Below are 23,208 nucleotides of genomic sequence, written 5' to 3'. Positions count from 1 at the left end.
TTCTTTTCTCGGGCGCCATTGTGTTTGTGCTCGAAGCTATTTCCTTTAGATCCTGCAATTGCATCTTTTTGTTTCTTGTTTACACTAGTAAGGCATAATGGACAACAATGAGCTTCTTATTCTATTTCCTGATTTAAGACATGGATGGTTTGATCCGAAAATTAAAAAACCCATGGAACATATTAGCATGAACACGTTGAATACCATTGTTGCTAATGATATGGAAAATTCTAAGCTTGGGGAAGCTGGTTTTGATGAGCATGATCTTTTTAGTCCCCCGGGCATGGAGGAGAAAATTTACTTTGATGATACTTTGCCTCCTATTTATGATGATTATAATGATAATAGCCTTTTGGTACCACCTGTTATGGAGGATAAATTTGATTATGATTAAAATATACCTCCTATATTTGATGATGAGAATAATAATGATAGCTACTTTGTTGAATTTGCTCCCACTATTACTAATAAAATTGATTATGCTTATGTTGGGAGTAGTAATAATTTTATGCATGAGACTCATGATAAGAATGCTTTATGTGATAGTTATATTGTTGAGTTTGCTCATGTTGCTACTGAAAGTTATTATAAGAGAGGAAAATATGGTGGTAGAAATTTTCATGTTACTAAAACACCTCTCTATGTGCTGAAATTTTTGAAACTACACTTGTTCTATCTTCCTATGCTTGTTACTTTGCTCTTCATGAACTTGTTTATTTACAAGATTCATATGCATAGGAAGCATGTTAGACTTAAATGTGTTTTGAATTTGCTTCTTGATGCTCTCTTTTGCTTCAAATACTATTTCTTGCGAGTGCATCATTAAAACTATTGAGCCCATCTTAATGGCTATAAAGAAAGAACTTCTTGGGAGATAACCCATGTGTTTAATTTGCTACAGTATTTTGTTTTATATTTGTGTCTTGGAAGTTGTTACTACTGTAGCAACCTCTCCTTATCTTAGTTTTGTTGCATTGTTGTGCCAAGTAAAGTCTTTGATAGTAAGGTTCATACTAGATTTGGATTACTGCGCAGAAACAGATTTCTTGCTGTCACGAATCTGGGCCAAATTCTTCGTAGGTAACTCAGAAAATTATGCTAATTTACGTGAGTGATCCTCAGATATGTACGCAACTTTCATTCAATTTGAGCATTTTCATTTGAGAAAGTCTGGTGCCTCTTAGAAATTCGTCTTTACGGACTGTTATGTTTTGACAGATTCTGCCTTTTATTTCGCATTGCCTCTTTTGCTATGTGGGATGGATTTCTTTGTTCCATTGACTTCCAGTAGCTTTGGGCAATGTCCAGAAGTGTTAAGAATGATTCTGTCACCCCTGAACACGTGAATTTTTGATTATGCACTAACCCTCTAATGAGTTTGTTTCGAGTTTGGTGTGGAGGAAGTTTTCAAGGGTCAAGAGAGGAGGATGATATAATATGATCAAGGAGAGTGAAAGCTCTAAGCTTGGGTATGCCCCGGTGGTTCATCCCTACATATTTCAAGAAGACTCAAGCATCTAATCTTGGGGATGCCCAAGGCATCCCCTTCTTCATCGACAAATTATCAGGTTCCTTCTCTTGAAACTATATTTTTATTCGGTCACATCTTATGTACTTTACTTGGAGCGTCTGTTTGTTTTTGTTTTTGTTTTTGTTTGAATAAATGTTTGTGTGGGGGAGAGACACGCTCCGCTGGTTCATATGAACACATGTGTTCTTAGCTTTAGTTTTAATGTTCATGGCGAAGGTTGAAACTGCTTCGTTAAATTGTTATATGGTTGGAATCGGAAAATGATACATGTAGTAATTGCTATAATGTCTTGGATAATGTGATACTTGGCAATTGTTGTGCTCATGTTTAAGCTCTTGCATCATATACTTTGCACCCATTAATGAAGAAATACATATAGCATGCTAAAATTTGGTTTGCATAATTGGTCTCTCTAAGGTCTAGATAATTTCTAGTATTGAGTTTGAACAACAAGGAAGACGGTGTAGAGTCTTATAATGTTTACAATATGTCTTTTATGTGAGTTTTGCTGCACCGGTTCATCCTTGTGTTTGTTTCAAATAACCTTGCTAGCCTAAGCCTTGTATCGAGAGGGATTACTTCTCATGCATCCAAAATCCTTGAGCCAACCACTATGCCATTTGTGTCCACCATACCTACCTACTACATGGTATTTCTCCGCCATTCCAAAGTAAATTGCTTGAGTACTACCTTTAAACACTTCAAAATTTATTACCTCTTATTTGTGTCCATGTTTTATAGCTCATGAGGAAGTATGTGGTGTTTATCTTTCAATCTTGTTGGGCAACTTTCACCAATGGACTAGTGGCTTCATCCGCTTATCCAATAATTTTGCAAAAAGAGCTGGCAATGGGATTCCCAGTCCCAAATTAATTAACAAAAATAGACACTCCTCCATGGTATGTGATTGTTGGACGGCACCCGAAGGATTCGGTTAGCCATGGCTTGAGAAAGCAAAGGTGGGGAGGAGTGTCATCATAATAAAACTAAAATAAAAAGGCACTCCTTCATGGTATGAGATTGTTGGCAGGCACCCGAGGATTCGGTTAGCCATGGTTTGTGAAAGAAAGGTTGGAAGGAGTGCCACCCAAAAATAAAAATAATTCATGGGAGCCGCTCTTTGAAGGTTTGTCTGGCAAGGGGGTTAGAATGCCCACTACCATTCGTTGACAACAACAAACACCTCTCACAATTTTACTTTTATGCTCTCTATGTTTTCAAAACCAAAGCTCTAGCACAAATATAGCAATCGATGCTTCCCTCTGCGAAGGACCATTCTTTTACTTTTATGTTGAGTCAGTTCACCTATTTCTCTCCATCTCAAGAAGCAAACACTTGTGTGAACTGTGCATTGATTCCTACATACTTGCATATTGCACTTGTTATATTACTTTGCATTGATAACTATCCATGAGATATACATGTTACAAGTTGAAAGCAACCGCTAAAACTTAATCTTCCTTTATGTTGCTTCAGTACCTTTACTTTGAATTATTGCTTTATGAGTTAACTCTTATGCAAGACTTATTGATGCTTGTCTTGAAAGTACTATTCATGAAAAGTCTTTGCTATATGATTCATTTGTTTACTCATGTCATTTACCATTGTTTTGATCGCTGCATTCATTACATGTGCTTACAATAGTATGATCAAGATTATGATGGCATGTCACTCCAGAAATTATCTTTGTTATCGTTTACCTGCTCGGGACGAGCAGAAACTAAGCTTGGGGATGCTGATACGTCTCCGACGTATCGATAATTTCTTATGTTCCATGCCACATTATTGATGATATCTACATGTTTTGTACATACTTTAGGTCGTATTTATGCGTTTTCCGGAACTAACCTATTGACGAGATGCCGAAGGGCCAGTTGCTGTTTTCTGCTGTTTTTGGTTTCAGAAATCCTAGTAAGGAAATATTTTCGGAATCGGACGAAATCAACGCCCAGCATCTTAGGATCCCCGGAAGCATCCAGAACACCCGAGAGCCGCCAGAGAGGGGACACAGGCCCCCCAGATGATAGGCCGGCGAGGCCCAGGGGTGGCCCGCGCCCCCCTAGGGTGACACCGCCTCGTTGACCTTCTGACGCCGCCTCTTCGCCTATAAGAAGCCCCTCGACCTAAAACGTCGACACGGAAAAGCCACGGTACGAGAAACCATCCAGAGCCGCCGCCATCGCGAAGCCAAGATCTGGGGGACATGAGTCTCTGTTCCGGCACGCCGCCGGGACGGGGAAGTGCCCCCGGAAGGCTTCTCCATCGACACCACCGCCATCTTCATCAACGCTGCTGTCTCCCATGAGGAGGGAGTAGTTCTCCATCGAGGCTCGGGGCTGTACCGGTAGCTATGTGGTTAATCTCTCTCCTATGTACTTCAATACAATGATCTCATGAGCTGCCTTACATGATTGAGATTCATATGAGCTTTGTATCACTATTCATCTATGTGCTACTCTAGTGATGTTATTAAAGTACTCTATTCCTCCTGCATGGTGTAAAGGTGGCAGTGTGTGCATCATGTAGTACCTGGCGTAGTTTATGATCGTGATCTCTTGTAGATTATGAAGTTAACTATTACTATGATGGTATTGATGTGATCTATTTGGTTATGTTGATCTATCTTGCACTCTAAGGTTATTTAAATATGAACATTGAATATTGTGGAGCTTGTTAACTCCGGCATCGAGGGTTCGTGTAATCCTACGCAATTAGTGGTGTTCATCATCCAACAAGAGGGTGTAGAGTCTAGCATCTATCTATTTATTTATGTGATCAATGTTGAGAGTGTCCACTAGTGAAAGTATGATCCCTAGGCCTTGTTCCTAAATACTGCTATCGCTACTTGTTTACTGTTCTGCTGCATCTGTACTGTCCGCAATATTACCACCATCATCAACCCGCCAGTCCTGGATAGCAAAGCAATTTTCTGGCGTTGTTGCTACTGCTCATATATATTCATACCACTTGTATTTCACTATCTCTTCGCCGAACTAGTGCACCTATTAGGTGTGTTGGGGACACAAGAGACTTCTTGCTTTGTGGTTGCAGGGTTGCATGAGAGGGATATCTTTGACCTCTTCCTCCCTGAGATCGATAAACCTTGGGTGATCCACTTAAGGGAAACTTGCTGCTGTTCTACAAACCTCTACTCTTGGAGGCCCAACACTGTCTACAAGAATAGAAGCTCCCGTAGACATCAGTCCTTGGGTTCACGTTTTGGCCGGATGATAATTTAAACGAAGTCAGAAAGTCTTGTGGAGCCGCATAACATCATTTTATGTATCCTAGTAACCACTCCAAAAGTCGGAATTGGAATACGGCAATTATTTTGGAAAACCCTTCACGAACAGGGCTATCAAATCCGGAGTTATATGGCTTATAGGGCAAATGAGTAGGAAACGGCATGTGACACCACATAGTTTGTCAGAACGAGGTCATATTTCGGCACGTGTGTGGGCTCTGGGATGGGAAGCAAGGCTCGACGCCCGGATTTCCAATCCGACCCATTGGCGATGGTTTTTTCATTTACGGGGTGCCAAAACGGGTTTTTTGTGAAGCAGCTACATTTTTTTGAAATGGGGATTTTGACCCCGTCTTCTGCATCATGATGATGTACACGGCCTTTTATTAAAAAGTTACGAGTACATAGTTCCAAAACATCTCACGCATCGTTCAGAATTGATACAAAAATCAACCAGCGAAAAACAGAAAATATGACTACACATCAACATAGTCGTCTAATGTGCCGCCAGCCAGCCTGACACAAGATATCCTGAGCGACCATCTGGAGCTATGTGCATCCAGAAGCCATAGCATCTCGCTGCTTTTACGGTGACAGTAGAGTCCACAGCTGAACCTAATGTGACACCATATGGATAACCTCCAAAAAGTGAAAAGATTATTTTTTGTTAAAAATAATATTATTCCTCACCTTCCATATAGACCAACATAAGGCAGAGACCCCAATACGGATAAAAGCCTTAGATTGTCTATCAACTCCATTTAACCAATTACCAAACATATTCGTAATATTAGTTGGAGGTGGAAGATTATACGTAAAATTAACCGTGCGCCAAAGAAGTTTAGGTAAAGGGAATTTATGAAGAGGTGTTCAATAGTCTCCTGTTCCCCACAAAAAACACACTTCGTACACCCATTTTCTATCGTCGTTTAGCTATTTGTCCTTGGTCAAAACCTTATTACTGAGAAACCACATAAATATTTTAATCTTAAGTGGGATTTTTACTTTTCATAGATTTTTTTTCTCAAGAAGGATGTGTGGTCATTCATAAGATCTTCATACATAGATTTCACGGAGAACAAACCATTGATTGTCAAATTCCATACAAAACGTATTTACATGGAGCGTGTTTTAGTATTGCGTGAGATCTCCATGTAGCGGTAGGAAACCGCATCACCGGCCGCAGTCGAAGAGGCCCCAATCCGCGCCGTCGGGCCAAGCCACCACCCTCACCTAGATCAAGGCGCCCAATCGTGATGGTGGCCAAGCAACGTGAGAGAGAGAGAGCCCTGTCATCGGCCATGCGGACTTTGCCGGAAGGCATCCTCTAGCGGTGGCGGGCGGCGCGCGGGCACTTCAAAGGATCCGGGCTGGTGGAGGATTTTGGGTTTCGCCCCCACCTCCAGTTCAAAGGATACGACGATTTTGTAATGGGGGCAGTTTTTTTTTTGTAATGGGGGCAGTTTATGGAATAGGAATGACTTGGAAGAGGCCGGTTGTTTCAAATATTCTATCTTGACGTGATTTTCGGATCATATTTAATCTCTTCTCCCCACGTCCCAAGTCGCCAGCATGAACTGTCCACCGAACTCGCGCCGACTCCTTTGCCGGCTCCTCGGCCGCGAGCCCTTGCAGGCCGCCGTTGGCGCACGGCCGCCTCAGCTACCGACCAGCCGGTACTACAGTCATGTTTCTTCGATCGGAAGTCTTCCGATCTACCCCAGGATCCTTCATCCGCCATGTCAGTAAACCTGCCATCCGTCGACTGCCTGGGCCGTGGCGCCCTCGACATTACTGCACTTCTCCGACGAGCACGGCAACCCCTTTGGTCCTCCGGTGGTACCACAACCCGTGGAAGGTCGCTGCGGCGGTGTCTGTCGTCTCCGTCGCCGCGCTGATCGCTTTCTGCCACCGATGCCTCGAGGTGGTGCCCTGCACCAATCGCGCCCACTTTGTCTTCCTGTCTCCTCGCACCGAGCGCGAGCTTGGCGACTCCGAGTTCGCCGAGTACAAGGAGGAGGTGTCCTCGCAAATCCTCAGCGAGCTCCACCCTGATAGTGTCCGCGTCCGTCTCATCGCCGACAAGATCATCCACGCCGCTCAACGTGGCCTCGGCGTCGGCAGCCGCGACGCTGTCATCCTCCGCGTCACCGGGAGCCGCCAGAACGGAAAGCCATGGAGACCCCAGCCTCAGACGAGCCATCTCCATGGACTCAATTGGGAGGTTATAGTGGTGGAGGATGAGCTTTATGCCACCGCATTCAGCATGCTCGGCGGAAAAGTTGTTGTATTCAGGGGATTCCTCAAAGATTTCAGCACGGATGGTGAGATCGCATATGCTATCGCCCATGAGGTAGGTTTGTTGGACTAATGAAGAAATCATCTCTTCTTTGATTTTTGATTATTTTCAACTGGAAGATCCAAACTAACATTCACCTCTTTTTCCTACCAGGTCGGGCACATCATCGCGAGGCACCATTCTGATATCACCCGGAGCACATGGGTGCCGATGCCCCTCTCGGCGTACTTCTGCAAAAAGTAATTTTGCTCCTCATTTTTTCGTGGCGATTTACATTCTCTGTGTGATACATCATAAAAATGAGTTCTCTTGAGTTTTGTTTAACAAAAGACCCGGTGATGTTGCATATCTAGGACTGAAAAAGAAGCAGATCACATTGGAATGCTACTACTCGCTGCTGCTGGTTTCAGTCCACATATAGCACTTGCCTTCTGTGAGAAGAGCGCAAAGATGGAAGGAGTTCAAACACTCCAACAATACCATCTCTCTGACCATCCTCCGTTCCAGAAAAGATTACACTTTTTATCTCAACCGAAGATCATGGAGATGGCAATGGAACTATATAGAGAAGTTACTTCCATGAATATGGTAACAGAACGGTACTTTCGGTAACCTAACAGGGCGTATGTGTGAAATAGGTGCACCTGGCAGACTACACCACACTGCATATCATTGTCCAAGTAAACAAGAATCAAGGACAATAAGATTACCTTTAGAAGCTCAGAGCGATGCGTACAGGATGATGAGCTCCCCTGTCCCCAAGTCCTAGGCATGTTATGTTCATTCAAAAGAAAAAAGGGAAAACCGTAGGCATGCCCTCAATCACTCTTGCTTTTCTGCTGCCTTCGTGCCCTCTCCTAGCAAGGAGTCGCCTGGGGGAGGAAGCCATGGTATGGGAGACCGGGGGATGACTGTCAAATCCGGCTACTCAGAATGCAGTGACACCTCCTGAATCAACGAATCGGAGTTGGAAAATTTCTATGAGAGCTACAAACCCTACAACGAAAAGTAGAGGATAAAAACTAGAGTTTAGCCACTGGGTTACCAAGAAACAACGTGGGAAATAGTTGCTTGATGAAATTGGCATCTTCCCAAGAGGAGTCTTCACGTGTTAACTAGGTTCTCCCATTCTAAATATTACTACAAGGCAGCGATCATTTTTCTTAGCACAATGATGGGTTTGATTTTTATCTTATCAGGACTCACTAATGGAAGATTTGGGCATGGAATTGATGGGTGACATAGTGTTTCTTCTATTGACTAACATGAAAACTAGGTGAATCTCCAGGGTTAGTGGTATTAGCAATGTATAACCAGCGACCAAATTTCTCAATAATCTTGAATGACCCATATTTTATAGCTTGTCGAAGACCAAATGCTGCCATGTTGTAGGCCTGCATTTTTAAATACATCATGTCTCCCACATTGAAGCTTCTATTTGTTATCTTCAAATCTTATTCTCAGCCCCGTAAGATTTACCTTATTGTTGTTGTTGCACCTTAATTGTTGTGTGGTATGTGGTATTGTACCACCATTTTAATTTCTAGTGTCAACCAATATGCCCATCTTTTGGTTCCTCGGAAACCATGCATCTTGGATAGTTTCTAAGCATCTGTTAATTCTTTATGTCGGGCCACCACGATGTGGGCGGTATGCAGTGCTCAGCTTTGACTTAATGCCCATTGATTTCAAAATTTCTTACCACATGTGCTTGTAAAAATCTTTTTTCTATCAGCGGTGACGCAGAGAGGTGGCCATTTAATTTGATTACATTATCCATTAATAGTTGGGCCACGATGTGGACTTTATAAGGACGAGATAGAGGGACAAACTGGGCATATTCTGTAAATATCTCCAGTAATAACATTATCTTTATCGAAAAAAAGTAATAACATTATCACCTCTTTCCCATTGGATTTTGGGTCCCTCTATGAAATCCTTGTTATATGAGAAAATGTCATATCAAGTTTTTCTAGTGGATGCAATAGTCCAGGGTAGTTGCACTATTCTCCCTTGCGTACCGACTCGCTCTGATGGGCCTATCCGGTTGGACATGCCCTTGTCAACGAAGGAGGTTAACCGCCAACTCATGCCCCCCCCCCCCCCCCCCCCCAGAGTTGTAGGCCATGGCAGATCTGCTCGTCTAGAGGGAGGTGGATGACATGGGTATACCCTTCGGGTACCCATTATTAGTATACCTGGCTTGACTCGGCCCAGTATGGAGAAGGCCCAACAAGGCAACCCGAAGAAGTAGTCGACTAGGACTCTTGTAAACCATAGGCTGGTTGCATATATAAAGCCAGCCAGAGCACCCGATAGAAGGAGGCCAACAGATAGATAGCATACCTCCGCCTATGGTGGCACCTTGTAAAGATACTTATGATCATATAGTAGATTGCAAGCAGCACGTAGGGATCCTCCACCGAGGGGACCCGAAGCTGGGTACCTCCTGTGCCTAATCTCGCTCCCGGAATCTCCATCGTCGCTCTCTCCCGAAATCCAAGTCTACAATACGTAGGCATTGGCGAGGTGATCCCTCGTCAATTGGCGCCGTCCATGGGGATCGCGACGACTAGATTTCGTTATCCGGACGAGATCTTCATCGTCAACAACAGCGAGATCGATCCGGAATGCGGCCGGCCCATCCGATTCGTGAGCTTCCTCAGCAGGACGCAGCCGCGACCAACGTGTTTTCTTCATAGTCGACATACGCGCGGAAGTACAAAGAACACAGAATCGGTGGAAAAAATCGAGTCACTCCATGGCAGCCTCCGCGTTACCTGGATCCGGCAAGCCTCGCGCGCACATGTTTTCATGTGCAAGGCAGATTGATCCTTTTCATCTCGTCAAACTTTATCATCTCTTTCTGATTGCTCTTCTGTGTATTCAATATTTTATTGCTAGAACCTAACTCTTCATATACATGCTTATTTATCTTGTATTGCATGTCATCTTGGAGCAATGAAGCAATATTGGATCTTGGCAGACGAACGCCGTGAAAAATCTTAGCAATATTGGATCTTGGCAGACGAACGCCGTGAAAAATCTCAGGTATTCGCCTAGGTCGTTCGGCCAGAGGCTCCGTGCTCAGACGCTTCGCTACGAACATAGTGGTCTACCGTTCGGCAAACCCGCCATATACATTATCGCCATGAACTACGAATTGCCATACCGACAACATCCGCATCGCTGTGGCATCGACTCTTCAGGTGCTATTTATCTAGTTATTTTTAAGATATATTTTTTTTTCTGTATTGCGGACAAATATACGTGCACTTGTTTCGGGTTTTGTCTACTTTTCTGCGCACAAAGTGATACACTTCATCATGGACTCCGCCACCATGGACCCATCATTGTGTATGAGCCACGCTTTGGGGCTCGTACGTCGCGAACTCGCCGATCTACTTCGCCGCATCGATTACATCCGCCGACTTCGTCATCGGCCACTTCGTCTACGAATTATCAGTTCATACCGTCAGCGAGCACTTGGTTGTCACGGATCATCAGGTGCTGTTCTCCAATTATTACTATTTCTGAAATTTATTTGGCCAAATATTTTTTCGGCATGTACTGTTATATGCGCGCAGATTTCCGCGATCCAATACAACCTTAGATCGGAACAAGCTCCGACTACTTCGATGAGCATTCGCCTGGCTTGGGGCTCGCCGCCGCAAACTCTACGATTTGCTCCTCCAGGCCGATTATTTCGGCTAAACCAGCACGGCTTTACTTCATCGGCTGCGTTCGTTTCGTCGACTCCGCCCGTTGGACGACCTGCTCCCATGTCGGCTCCGCCGTATGTTGGAACAAATCTTGTTGTTGTCTTTAGTTCATGTTTATTTTTATGAGTCCAACTAGTAGAATTAGTTGCAGCTGTGTGTGCACGATGAGGTGTGTTCACGTGTGCACCATGCATAGCTAAGTGAGTTTAGTTCTTCAGTTAGTTGAGCTAGTCATATGGAGAACCGATGCATGTGTGGGCATCGTTAGGATAAGTAGCATGCAGGTAGTATGCTGCTGCTTGCCGAGTCATGCGGATCCTAGAGAGGTTCCAGGAGCCGTGGTAGTTAGTGGCCTAGTGCATGCATTGTATTAGCGGCCGAGTCGTGTGGCCGCAGGCTTAGGAATAGGTCAGCTTTGTTAGTGCGTGTGTGCATGCTAGTTAGTGGAGTTAGTGGGTGAGTCTATCTTGTACTACTGGCTATTTAAGTCTGAGCAATCTAATGAGAAAAGTTAAGGCCTGCGGGCAGAGAAAAGATGTAGCCACGGTGGTACCAAGGGAGGAAGTCTGGGCAAAGCCTTTGTGTGTTCTTCCTTGGTGTATGCGTGTGTTGGGTTTGTGAGAGAGAGATACAAGAGAGATCAGAGAGGATGAAGATGGAGCTGCAAGTGCAGCTCCTACACCGTACCCAATAAAAAAGCTAAGTGTTCATTTTTCAAGAGTAAATTATTATTTACTTTCGTCACACACGAATACCCGGGGGTTGCACCATTACATCATCACAGCAAATTTACCCATACACTCGGAGTTGCACCATTACATTGTTACCGCAAATACACCTGCATTTATTTTCTTTGGCTCGTGGACATATCTTCTTCGGCTTAGTGGAATTATCTTCTCCGAAATATATCTTCTCCGGCTCAGTGAAATTATTTTCTCCGACACAGTGGAATTATTTTCTTCGGCTTACTGGATTGGTTTTCCTCGGGTTATTATTGGTTTCTTCTAATACAATACTACCCGATGCGATTCCGGGTCAATGGATTCATCTTCTACGGTTATTACTGGATTTATCTTCGGATCAGTGGATTCATCTTCTATGATATCAGCGGATTCATCTTCAATATTATTTAATGACGTCATCTTCAATATGGATTCATCTTAAATATTTCATCTTAGATTCATCTTCAATGACTTTATCTCTCATGTCGGTACATATCTATGGAGCAAACACTCGGGGGCTCGACCACAATTTTGCCCCCTAGCATAGCTATAACATAATATTTCAGGCGACCACTACTTCGGCACAACCTTCTCAGCAACGCTCGGGGGCTCGACAACGACTTCGCCCCGGGTCACAACTGTGATACGGCGTCTAAGCAACAATCATGACATCAACCCAGCAGCGCTCGGGGGCTCGGCTATTTCTTCATCAAACAATTTGGCGGCATTTATTTTCGCTATTTGGTGGTTTCTACTTCGGTTAGACTTCTTCTCCGCACTCGAAGACTTCATCGCGCCGACTCCGTCGTGCCCAATAAGCTAAGTGTTCCTTTGATTTGCATAAAGTTGATTATCATTTACTTTCACCGCACCCGACACTCGGGGGCTGCGCCATACTTCTTCACTATACATCTCAGGTTGACCAAAGAAGAACCGTGTCTACAAAAAATATCTTAAAGGAGGAACCTGACGAAACTATCTTCAAAAGAGAACTCGATGAAATATTCTTCAGGAAGGAACCCGACAAAATCTTCTTCAACGAGGAACCCGAAGAAATTATCCTCAATGAGGACCCGAAGAATTTTTCTCAAGGAGGAACCCGGCGAAGAATTTGTCCTCAAGGAGGACCCGAAGAAACTTTACTCAAGGAGGAACTCGAAGAAAATATCTTCAAGGAGGAACCCGACAAACAAAAAAAAGAGAGAAGGGAAAATCTTCGAGTCCATATACACGTCATTTATTCCAGTTGCATATTCGATGAAAAGCATACTTCAAGAAAGTCGATAAAGAAAGTTGAGCCTACACCCAAGTGCAAACACTCAGCTGTAGCCTCGGGGGCTACTCCCATCGGGAGCGCTGGTCGCGCACCCAAAGAAATGAAATCAATATAGCAAGTCAATACAGAAGGAGCTTCAAGATCCTATTCGACAAAAGATAGCAACCCGGAAAAACGGTTCAACCCGAAGAAATAGAGCATTCCATTAGCCGAACAAAAGGCACTCGACAATATATTCTCAGAGTGCCTCAGTCGCGAATTAATCTCTGAATGCCGCAATACTTTGCGAAGGTAAGTCCCCAGGATCCGTCCTGCGTGGCGTGGCACCGCCTCTGACGGCGCTTTGCTACTTTTTTCCGTATCAACAGATACGAATAAAAATCCTAACGGACGCGTTAGGTACCCGATAAAACATGACTGGAATTCGGCATCTAGTAAGACCTTAAGCGGCACATGTAGAATTACGCCAGTATCCCGAATTCGTGTCCGGGGACGCGAGTTTGAAGTAGGTTTATACGGATTGCCATAAGTCCATTAACTGGTACCCGAGCTTTCAGATGAACCAGCCCTATTTACCAATATCCCTGTGCAATATAGAAGTCGAGGAAAATATAGTGTTTCCGTGCACTCGAAATATATGAAAAACAAAGAAATGAAGTCTGGAGATTTCATCCGATTTCATCCTATCCTGTGACTCAAATAAATATAGCAAAGTTGTTTACCCAGAGCTTCGGCTTCATGAAGAAAAATGTATATCAAAATAAGACAAGGTAGCAAAATAGTTTACTCGACCCGAGTTTTCGTGTTTTTGTCTTGCAGGTAAATATATAAAGGTTTGTAGACTCAACTCGACTCTGCGACTCGAGTGGAGCCTACTCTCATCGGGAACGCTGGATTTTATTAAGTCCTTTAACAGGAGTCGATAAAAAGAGGGGCTACGCCCAGAAATATAGTCAAGTTCTTCATCGAGTAGTACAACTTGAGTCTATGCCCAAGTGCAAGCACTTGCCCATAGACTCGGGGGCTACTCCCATCGGGAGCGGTGGCCGCGCACCCGATAGAAAAATAACTTCGAGAATCATCGACATCATCTACGCTACACATGATCTACGACATGGACTGTGGTGACCCTGCATACCACTGCATGTTGTAGTATGCCAGTCGTTGATATAACATTCACGAAGTACCATTCCGCAAATATTACATCCCTCAGAGTAGTACAACAGAACATAGCAGGGTCCATAACTCATTCACTTATTATTACAACTATCATACACATGTCATCTTGGAGCTCCTCTTGGGTCCTAAGAGGAATACTCCTGGGTTCCAGGCGAACCCAACTTAACTTACAATATAAGTGTCTCATAAAGCTAAACATTTATTTCCTCGAGCAGCTAAATACTAAGAGTTCGGGCTGCTCGGTTACTAGTTCTATCGGATATCTCTAGGCTTGATCTCCTCCGGAAGCCTCCCCGGATCCATAGACTATGAGATAGTCTACGCCTTCAACCCCTCCTGAGAGGTCTGGTTCCTCGTAGCCGATGATCTCGGCTCCTTCATTGTTGTTGTAGTCCTCCTCCAGATGATCCAGATAATCTAAGCATGGGATTTAAGAGTGGTATGAGTACGAGCGTACTCAACAAGTTCATTATAGATAAGAGGTGTTTAATGCACTAGCTACGATATTAGACCAGAAAGTATAATACCAATGCAAGTTTTGATAAACATTTCTTCAAGAGATTGCTTTTATTTCAAAGAGCTATGTCCGTCAGCCTTCACCGGTTTACTAGAACTTCATGGAGCTCCTTTCCGGCCGCGTTCGCAGTTCCTTATCCCGGAACAGGGAGTGACAGGTCACAGTTCTTTACACTCTGCAGAGGTGTGTTGCTTTACCCATAAGAGATCTTAACCTTGGTGCCAACCGGGCAGCTTTCCCGTCCACACTTCCTTAGGTGTGAGGCCCGGTATAAGGTCTAGCCAATCATGTTCCTCCGCTACCTCGAACACCCACCCTTTGTTGCATACTCCGACCCTGGGTCCACGCCGGCCCCATTATTCCCATATATTTCAGGGTGGACTCCGACCACGACGTCAATGCAGGGCTCTACCATACATTCCTACGCCGGCAGATGCAACCCATCATAGACCTCATTACCGTTGGGACTTCTACGGGTTCCCACCCCTGCATCAAGTCTCGCAAGATCATGAGCACCCGGTAATGAGCATCCATTGATGAACGAGAGGTGGAAACACTTTTGACTACTCCGTCCCACTCCAGATCTTATGGTTAACACGGGTATTACGGCACAAGAATCACTGGCGACATTTGTTGTTTAATCCTAGATGGATATAAACCCGTGCAATGGAACCTCCACCATATCAACACAATCCATGGTTCCATTGCCCACCACATAGTCATATTCATAGTTATGAAAATAGTGGTTTTGGTTTTCATGCAATAGTGATAAACATAGTACTTTGCAAGTAATTTGATAGAAATACTCAAATGGCATGAGCAAGTGATGAACTTGCCTGAACACTGCAAAGTTTTGCAGTTGGAAGGTGTGGACTGACCCTTGTCCTCTGTTTCTGAAAAATAGCATCATTGTCCGATAAGGGCAATGGTTAAAGAAGCAATTATGCATGATTCCATTTTTAGGGTTTGTTCCCCCCTTCCGATGTCGTTATTATTTCATGTAAGAGGTTAATACTAAGAATAATTTGGGGATACTTGATTTAAAGTAAAATACAACCTTGAAATGTTGTCAAGGTGTTTTTAAAGTCCAAATGCATTAATGGACTTATTTTCATTATTGAAAATAATATGTGTGATTTAAATCATTATTTAAATCATCAAATTAAGACTTATTCTTAGTTGTCTTCAAATATTCTCTTTGATATTTTATTTAGATAGAGAATTTTATGCTGATTAATTTTCATATTTTTACTTATTTTTTTAGAGCTGTATTTTATTTTATAAAATTCTTGGAAATTCTCATTTAAATGGGTATTTTGGAAATGTCCAAAATACCCCTCGGGCCCACCTGTCAGGCGGCCGAGCTGGTTAGGTTGGACCAGCCCAGTGGGCTCGGTCCAACCGACCCAGACGCTTCGTCGCCCCCCTCGCTCTCGAACCCTAATTCCCCTTTCGCTCTGGCGACGCGCGCGTCGCCGCTCCCTTCGCCGAATTGTTCCGGCCGACTCCGGCCATCGCCGCCGGCGAGATGCGGCGCATCTGATCCGCCGTTCGACGGCGCTTCAGATCCACCGCGCCGATCTGTGCTTCGCCGCTTCCTCGACGCGTCCCCATCACCTCTGCTCGCCAGCCGTGATGTGCTGTGGCGAGTTCGTCGCCGCCGACGCTCCTGATGCCGAGGCCGTGTGCCTCGCTGTGCCTGCGCTGGAGCCCCCGCGCTTCGGCGACTGCCTGGCTTGGCCATGGCTTGGCGCTGCCGTGGCCAGGCTGTGCCGCCGTACCGCCATGGTGACGCTGTAGTGCTCCGCTCCAGGTTAGTATGCCTCCATCTTCTCCCTCTCTTCCTCCTCCTCTATGCCATGCTCTAGTTATTCGCCTGCCTCTCCTCATGGAGATGTTGGCACTGTCGTGCTGCTGTTGCTTCTGCGCCTCTGTGTGCCTTGCGCCAAGCCAGCCCTGGTGTTGTGCTAGGCCTGCTATGCGTATCTTTCTTCTTTGTGCATTTGCCATGGATTCTGGTTGCTGCTGCTCTTCTACTTTGCTCTATGCACTACTGTTGTATGCTATATTCCTACTGTGGCCTTTCTATGATTGTTCATGAACATCCAGTGATGCTCATGGCCTGCTGGTTGGCTCCTGTGATCATTATTGCTACTAGGATATCCTGTGTGCGCATAATCTTGTCCCTGGCTTGATCATTATGCATGATCCTTGTAGTATGCAAGTGCCAGTGTCTCTGTTCTTGATGCTATCTTCACCAATTACTCAAGTGTATACATTTATGGTGTTCTGGCTTGGTTGCTGTGTGCAATTCTTGTAAATTTACAAGTGCCAGTACCCCAGTGTGCTATAATTTCATGATCATGCTCAATTGAGCATTGTTACTGACTTGGCAGCTCCATCCCTTGATGGAGTGCTTCTGGATACAATCATAAAAATGGTTTATGGGTTAGTCTGTGATTCAATTGTTGCTTATCTGTGGCTGTTTAATTCATAGAATTCATGTGGGATACCAGTGATTGATTCTAGCCTGCCATGGCATGCTTTAGCAAGCCCTGATGATCAAATGATCATCACTTGCTTGTTGCCTGTGCCTTTCTGGTACTTCACCTGGTGTCTGTGTGACACTTATACTTGTGCTGGTGTGTGTAAATGCTTACTCAAGCATCATCAGATGCTTGCAGTGAACCATTGGTTCACTGGCAAGATGTTGGTGCTTTGGTTACTTATCTGTTTCATTTATCTGTAATTCCTTGCTTTACTAGATGGATAAATGATGTGAACTGTTTATCAGTAATGATCATATAGATGAATTTGATGTAGCTAGAGGGATGCCAACCACTGGTTGGGTACCCTAGCTCAAACTGAATCCTCCTGGATAATGATGTGATGCTTTGGTGAATTTCCTATGTGGTTGGGTAGCTGTTGTGACCCTAGCAGGCTCTGTCTTCTTAGAAATGGTTGCTCCTACCTCATGGATGCTTCTGTGCACTAATCTTGGTAGTCCTTCATAGGCTGCCAGATTATTTGATGTTGAAATCATACTGGACATATATCTGTCCATTATTCTGATGGTTTTGCTAGCTGTGTGTTGCTAAGTGAATCTGGTAGCTAAATAGGGATTAGTTCCTTGCTGGATTTCTTTGATTATGTCACTGGTTTGGCATAGCCAATGTTCCCAGGGTGCTTTCCTATTTGTTTCCCTCTTGTTCACTTGCACCAATTTGGCCAGTAGCCATATGATGACTCACATATAGGGTTTCTACCCTTGTGGTGTGTTTGAGAGCATGCCTGTGCAATTTATGAACAAAACCATCTGGTTTGTTCATGTTGATGTGAATACCTCACTCCAGCTCCTAGAAATAGTGTGTTGGTGTAGAGGTTTTGCTTCTGGTGGTTGGTTTGACTTGCCCTGCTCCTCCTTGTGACTTGTGCTTGATCTACTCCATGGTTTGCTTCTCAACAGGGAACAGTTCTTTGCTAGAGCTGCTCCTGAATGAGGGTTCTGGCTATGTGTTCTTCCTGTTCTAAGTGTTCTTGCTATCTGATGACTTACCAGGTTGCCTGTCGATGAATGAGCTAGGGTTTGGCTCAAAAAAGGTTATATATGCCTCTCCCTTGCTCTCTCTGGTCGACAGCAGTGGTGATTTCACTTGGTGACTCCTCAGTCTTTGGTGTCTTTGTTTAGCATGCACACATGCACTGTAAGCTGCCTGTGTGTGTGTGTGTGCCTGATGCTTTGCACTTGGATGTGAGAGGATCAGCTCGGCAGAGCTGAACCATATCCTCTTCTTTCCATTATTCTTCTAACCTGCCAAGTGGCAATGCCACTTGGCATAATTCTTGTCTTGCTTTGTTGTGTGCAGGGAATCAAGAGTATAATCAAGTGAAGATGAAGATCATCAGATTCAAGCATCTTATGAAACTAGACTTGTAATTTAGGATAGGTCATTATTTGTAATCTTCTTTTTCTTATTTGAGCAATTCTTGTAATGTGTTATATTATTCATTTCTTTTCTCTTATGAATATTGTAATGACAATGTAAATTGTGTAATGATCAATAAAGCTCAAAGTTTTCCCTAATGAGCTTTACTTTATTTTAATTGCTCATATTGTTTATTATTTATAATTTACTTAATGAATTTCCTCATAATTCATTATTTAGGGTAATTATTTAATGTTTGAATTTGAAATTCAAATTCAACTTTGGTTTGAATTCAACCATGTCACTTAATTTAGAATTCAATCATGCAACTTAAGTTTGATGCAAACTCTCCCCTCTCTTCTCAAATACCTAAACTAGTTAAGTGAGATGCAAGTTTGTCGCACTCTCGAAACCCTAACCCTGTAAGGTGTCGAGAGAGAAACTTGTCCCCCTTCGATGCAGTTTTTGTTTAAAAGCGCGAAATTTCCCCAGAATTTACCATGCAATGCACATCCCTTTCTAAAATCTACCCCTCGATCGTCTCTAAACCTGGGACATTACAGCCTTTCCCCCTTAAAGAAAACTTCGTCCCGAAGTTGTGGTTGTAATACCTGAAGAGTTCGGGGTATGTTTTCCTCAGGTCCTCCTCTTTTTCCCAGGTGGCTTCCCTCTCGGGATGATGCTTCCATTGTATCTTACAATACTTGATAGCTTTATTTCTGAGTTGTTTCCAGCTCTCCTCGAGAATCTTGGCTGGCTTCTCGATGTAAGTCAAGTCTGGTTGTAACTCGAGCTCTTCATGTGATACTGGTTCATCTGGGGTCTTTAAGCATTTCCGGAGTTGTGACACATGGAATACATTGTGAACTTGAGCTAGCCTTCCCGGTAGATCCAATTCAAAGGCTAAACCTCGGTTCTGACTCAGTATCTTGAAAGGTCCTATATATCGAGGACTGAGTTTTCCTTTTACTCCAAACCTCTGGAGTCCTTTCATCGGGCTTACCTTAAGATAAACCATGTCTCCAACTCGTGGCTCCCATGTCCTCCTCTTCTGATCGGCATAACTCTTTTGCCGACTTTGGGCTATCTTAAGCCTGTCTCTGATAATGTCAATGATTTGTTGTTTTTCCTTGACATAATCAGGGTTGAACTCTTTGCTTGCTCCGGCTTCATACCAACATATCGGTATCTACACTTCCTTCCATACAAAGCTTCAAATGGTGCCATCTTGATGCTGCTTTGATAGCTATTATTGTATGAGAACTCTGCTAGTGGTAAGTGCTCCTCCCATGATCCTCCGAAGTCTAGGGCACAAGCCCTAAGCATATCCTCTAAGATCTGGTTGGTTCTCTCGGTTTGTCCACCGGTCTGGGGATGATACGCGGTACTATAGTCCAACTTGGATCCTAAAGCTTCGTGTAGTTGCTTCCAGAATGCTGATGTGAACACAGATCCTCGATCCGACACTATCTTCTTAGGCACTCCATGCTTACTCACGATTTCTTTGATGTAAAGATCGATGAGTTTCTCTCCTTTATCCTGCTGATTTACCGCTAAGAAGTGAGCGCTCTTCGTCAACCGGTCCACGATTACCCATATCATGTCCTTCTTTTTATTAGTCATGGGTAGTCCGGTGATGAAATCCATCCCTATCTCCTCCCATTTCCACTCTGGAATAGGTAAAGGTTGTAACTTCCCTGCCGGACTCTGGTGTTCAGCCTTCACTCTCTGGCAGGTATGGCATTCTGCCACATATTGTGCTATCTCCCTCTTCATGTTATTCCACCAGAATAGTTCCTTTAAGTCCATGTACATCTTTGTACTTCCCGGATGTATGGAATATGGTGTTTGATGAGCTTCCCGGAGTATTACTTCCTTGATTTCAGCAATATCTGGAACGCAAATTCTTTTCTGGAACCATAAAGATCCAGATTCCCCGCGGTGAAATTCTGATGGTCTTCCCTCATCTATTCTTCTCATCTCCTCAACGATGAATGGATCGTCCATTTGACCCATCATTATCTCATTCTTCAGGTTGACATTAAGCTCATCGGCTACTTGCAACGCCGATAATCCTTCATGGGCTTCTTTCTCCCAAAGTTGTATTTGGGCTTGGCTTAATTCCTTCCTCAACTCCGGTGATATTTCTTGTTCCACTCCTCCGGTACTCTTCCTACTCAGGGCATCTGCTACAACATTAGCCTTCCCTGGTGTGTAATTGATTGTCAGATCATAATCCTTGATCAATTCTAGCCATCTTTTCTGCCTCATGTTGAGTTCCTTCTGAGTGAAGAAATATTTGAGGCTTTTGTGGTCTGTATAGAGCTCACACTTAGCTCCATAGAGAAAATGTCTCCAAGTTTTGAATGCAAATACGACTGCTGCTAATTCCAAGTCATGTGTTGGATAATTTACTTCATGAGGTCTGAGTTGCCTTGATCCATAAGATATTACTTTCCGATCTTGCATGAGTACGCAACCCAATCCATGTTTGGATGCGTCACAGTACACGGTGTAATCCTTGCCAACTTCCGGAACTGCTAACACCGGTGCCGTGGTGAGTTTCTCCTTCAGAGTTCGAAAACTCTTCTCACACTCCTCTGACCACACGAATGGTGTGTTTTTCTTTAACAGCTTTGTCATAGGTCCTGCTATCTTAGAGAATCCTTCAATGAATCTCCGATAATATCCTGCCATTCCTAGGAATCCTCGGATTTCCTTGACAGTTTTGGGTGCTTCCCATTCTAGAACTGCTGCTACCTTACTCGGGTTAACAGCTATTCCATCTTTACTAATAACATGACCAAGGAATTCCACTTGATCTAGCCAAAATTCACACTTACTAAGTTTGGCATAAAGTTGATGTTCACTTAGTGTTTGCAACACTAACCTCAAATGTTCAGCATGTTCGGCCTTGTTCTTGGAATATATCAAGATATCATCGATGAATACGATGACAAACTTGTCTAGATATGGCATGAATATCTTATTCATGAGATTCATGAATATTGCTGGGGCATTGGTCAATACAAAAGGTACTACAAGGTATTCATGATGTCCATACCTTGAGACAAAGGCAGTTTTCGGAACGTCTTCCTTCTTGATCTTTATCTGGTGATAACCGGATCTTAGATCAATCTTGGAAAAGACTCCCGCGCCTCTCACTTGATCAAATAGATCTTGTATTCTTGGAAGTGGGTACTTGTTCTTGATTGTGACGTTGTTTAGATTCCTGTAGTCTCCGCACATCCTTCTTCCTCCATCTCTTTTATCCACGAAGATCACAGGTGATCCCCATGGTGAAACACTCTCTTGAATGAATCCCTTTTGCTCCAAGTCATCCAGTTGCTCCTTAAGTTCTTTCAACTCCTTGGGCCCCATCTTATATGGTGCTTTGGCAATCGGAGTTGTTCCTGGAATTAGGTCGATAGTGAATTCTATCTCCCTATCTGGTGGCATACCAGGTAATTCCGCAGGAAACACATCCTGGAATTCATTTACTACAGGTATATCTTCTAACTTCACCTCCTTCATGCTGTTCAGCTGTAGCTCAACTTCGATCTGTGTATGTTTGTCTCCTTGGTAGATCATTCTACTTCCATCGGGGCTTTTCAAAGACACCATCTTATTTACACAGTCGATCAATGCTCCATTAGCTTCTAACCAGTTCATACCAAGAATGACATCAATGTCCTTCATCGGTAAAATGAACAGGTCCGCGTCAAACGCGCACTTATTGATCATGATGACTTGTTTTTGTTTGGCATGGGTTACTACTATCGTTTCCGACATAACCCCCTAGTTCTGCAACACAAGATGATACTCATAATTACTCCATGCGCAAGTTTTCTGAGCTCAACTTTGTGCACAGAACTAGTCACGCAATGGAAATCAAGAAGCAAATCCAAATCATACAAAACATATATCCTGTATATACATACTTAAGTGGTCTTATTACAATACTCAAGTCGATGTGAGTATGCAAACTCACTTATTAAAGTATATGCACAAATTTATACAAATATTACATACTATAATACACGTGGTACTTGTGTATTATAGCCTCGCCTCCCTTGGTGGACTCTAGTCGATCTTCACTCCCGGTACATCCCAGGCTTCCATCCGGTCGAACGTGTCGTCCTCCTGATAGACCCTGGAACATAAGGTCTCCCCGTTGGCTTGTAATCCGAATCAGATGATGATCCTAGGGAGAAATCAGTGTTCACAAACTGATCGTTGAGTGCATCATAGTCCACCCATCGGGTGTACTCTCCTGTAGCCCCACCATATGCGTTACCAACACCCATACCCGACTCAACCTGTGTCGGATACCCACCATCAACTCCTTCATTACTGGGATAACTCTGGTTCTGGGTTGTGGCATCATCATTCATATCCCCATCATAATACTCAGAAGTACTATGGGTTCCAGTATCATATCCCCAACGCCAACCCCTGGAATTCTCGATAGGAGTCTCGGAACGCTGGTTGTTTCCGGATTCCTCTCCGCCCTCGTATCCCCCACAGGAACTACCCAGATAGTTCCCAGGTGTAATAGGTGTAGGTTCACGCTCAAGTGGATCAATACTGATGTAGTCACCAGCTGAGTAAACTGGTGTGTGCACCACATTCTCCATAGGTTCTTTCCCCCTACTCTCCTCCTTGGGTTCAGTAAATTCCTCTAGCATCGTATCAATTGCTCCTATCAGATGATGGTTCAACTGAAAGAGTAATGATATGAAGTTGCGGCTATTATCCATATATTTTGCCGCTGCTATAGGTTTGCGTTTGG

General features: G+C 43.8%; 1 protein-coding gene across 1 annotated transcript; it reads left to right on the top strand.

Annotated features, from left to right (window-relative positions):
• Positions 1-6,462: 6,462 nt before the first annotated feature.
• On the top strand, positions 6,463-7,680 carry LOC127346609 (mitochondrial metalloendopeptidase OMA1-like). Its single transcript, XM_051372892.1, has 2 exons — positions 6,463-7,128; positions 7,228-7,680. Exons 1-2 carry the CDS (start codon positions 6,463-6,465, stop codon positions 7,315-7,317), a joined length of 756 nt encoding a protein of 251 aa, XP_051228852.1. The 3' UTR covers positions 7,318-7,680.
• Positions 7,681-23,208: the final 15,528 nt, after the last annotated feature.

The sequence above is a fragment of the Lolium perenne genome, chromosome 4 (assembly GCF_019359855.2).
Source record: "Lolium perenne isolate Kyuss_39 chromosome 4, Kyuss_2.0, whole genome shotgun sequence".
Taxonomy (NCBI): Eukaryota; Viridiplantae; Streptophyta; class Magnoliopsida; order Poales; family Poaceae; genus Lolium; species Lolium perenne.
The sequence above is the reverse complement of the archived record's forward strand: the minus strand, read 5'-3'. Positions and strand labels throughout refer to the sequence as shown.

Excerpts from the sequence above, each read along its gene's own strand:
- LOC127346609 (XM_051372892.1), top strand. The coding sequence starts at position 6,463 with ATGTTTCTTCGATCGGAAGTCTTCCGATCTACCCCAGGATCCTTCATC. Across the intron at positions 7,129-7,227 it reads CATATGCTATCGCCCATGAG|GTCGGGCACATCATCGCGAG; the intron begins GTAGGTTTGTTG and ends TTTTCCTACCAG.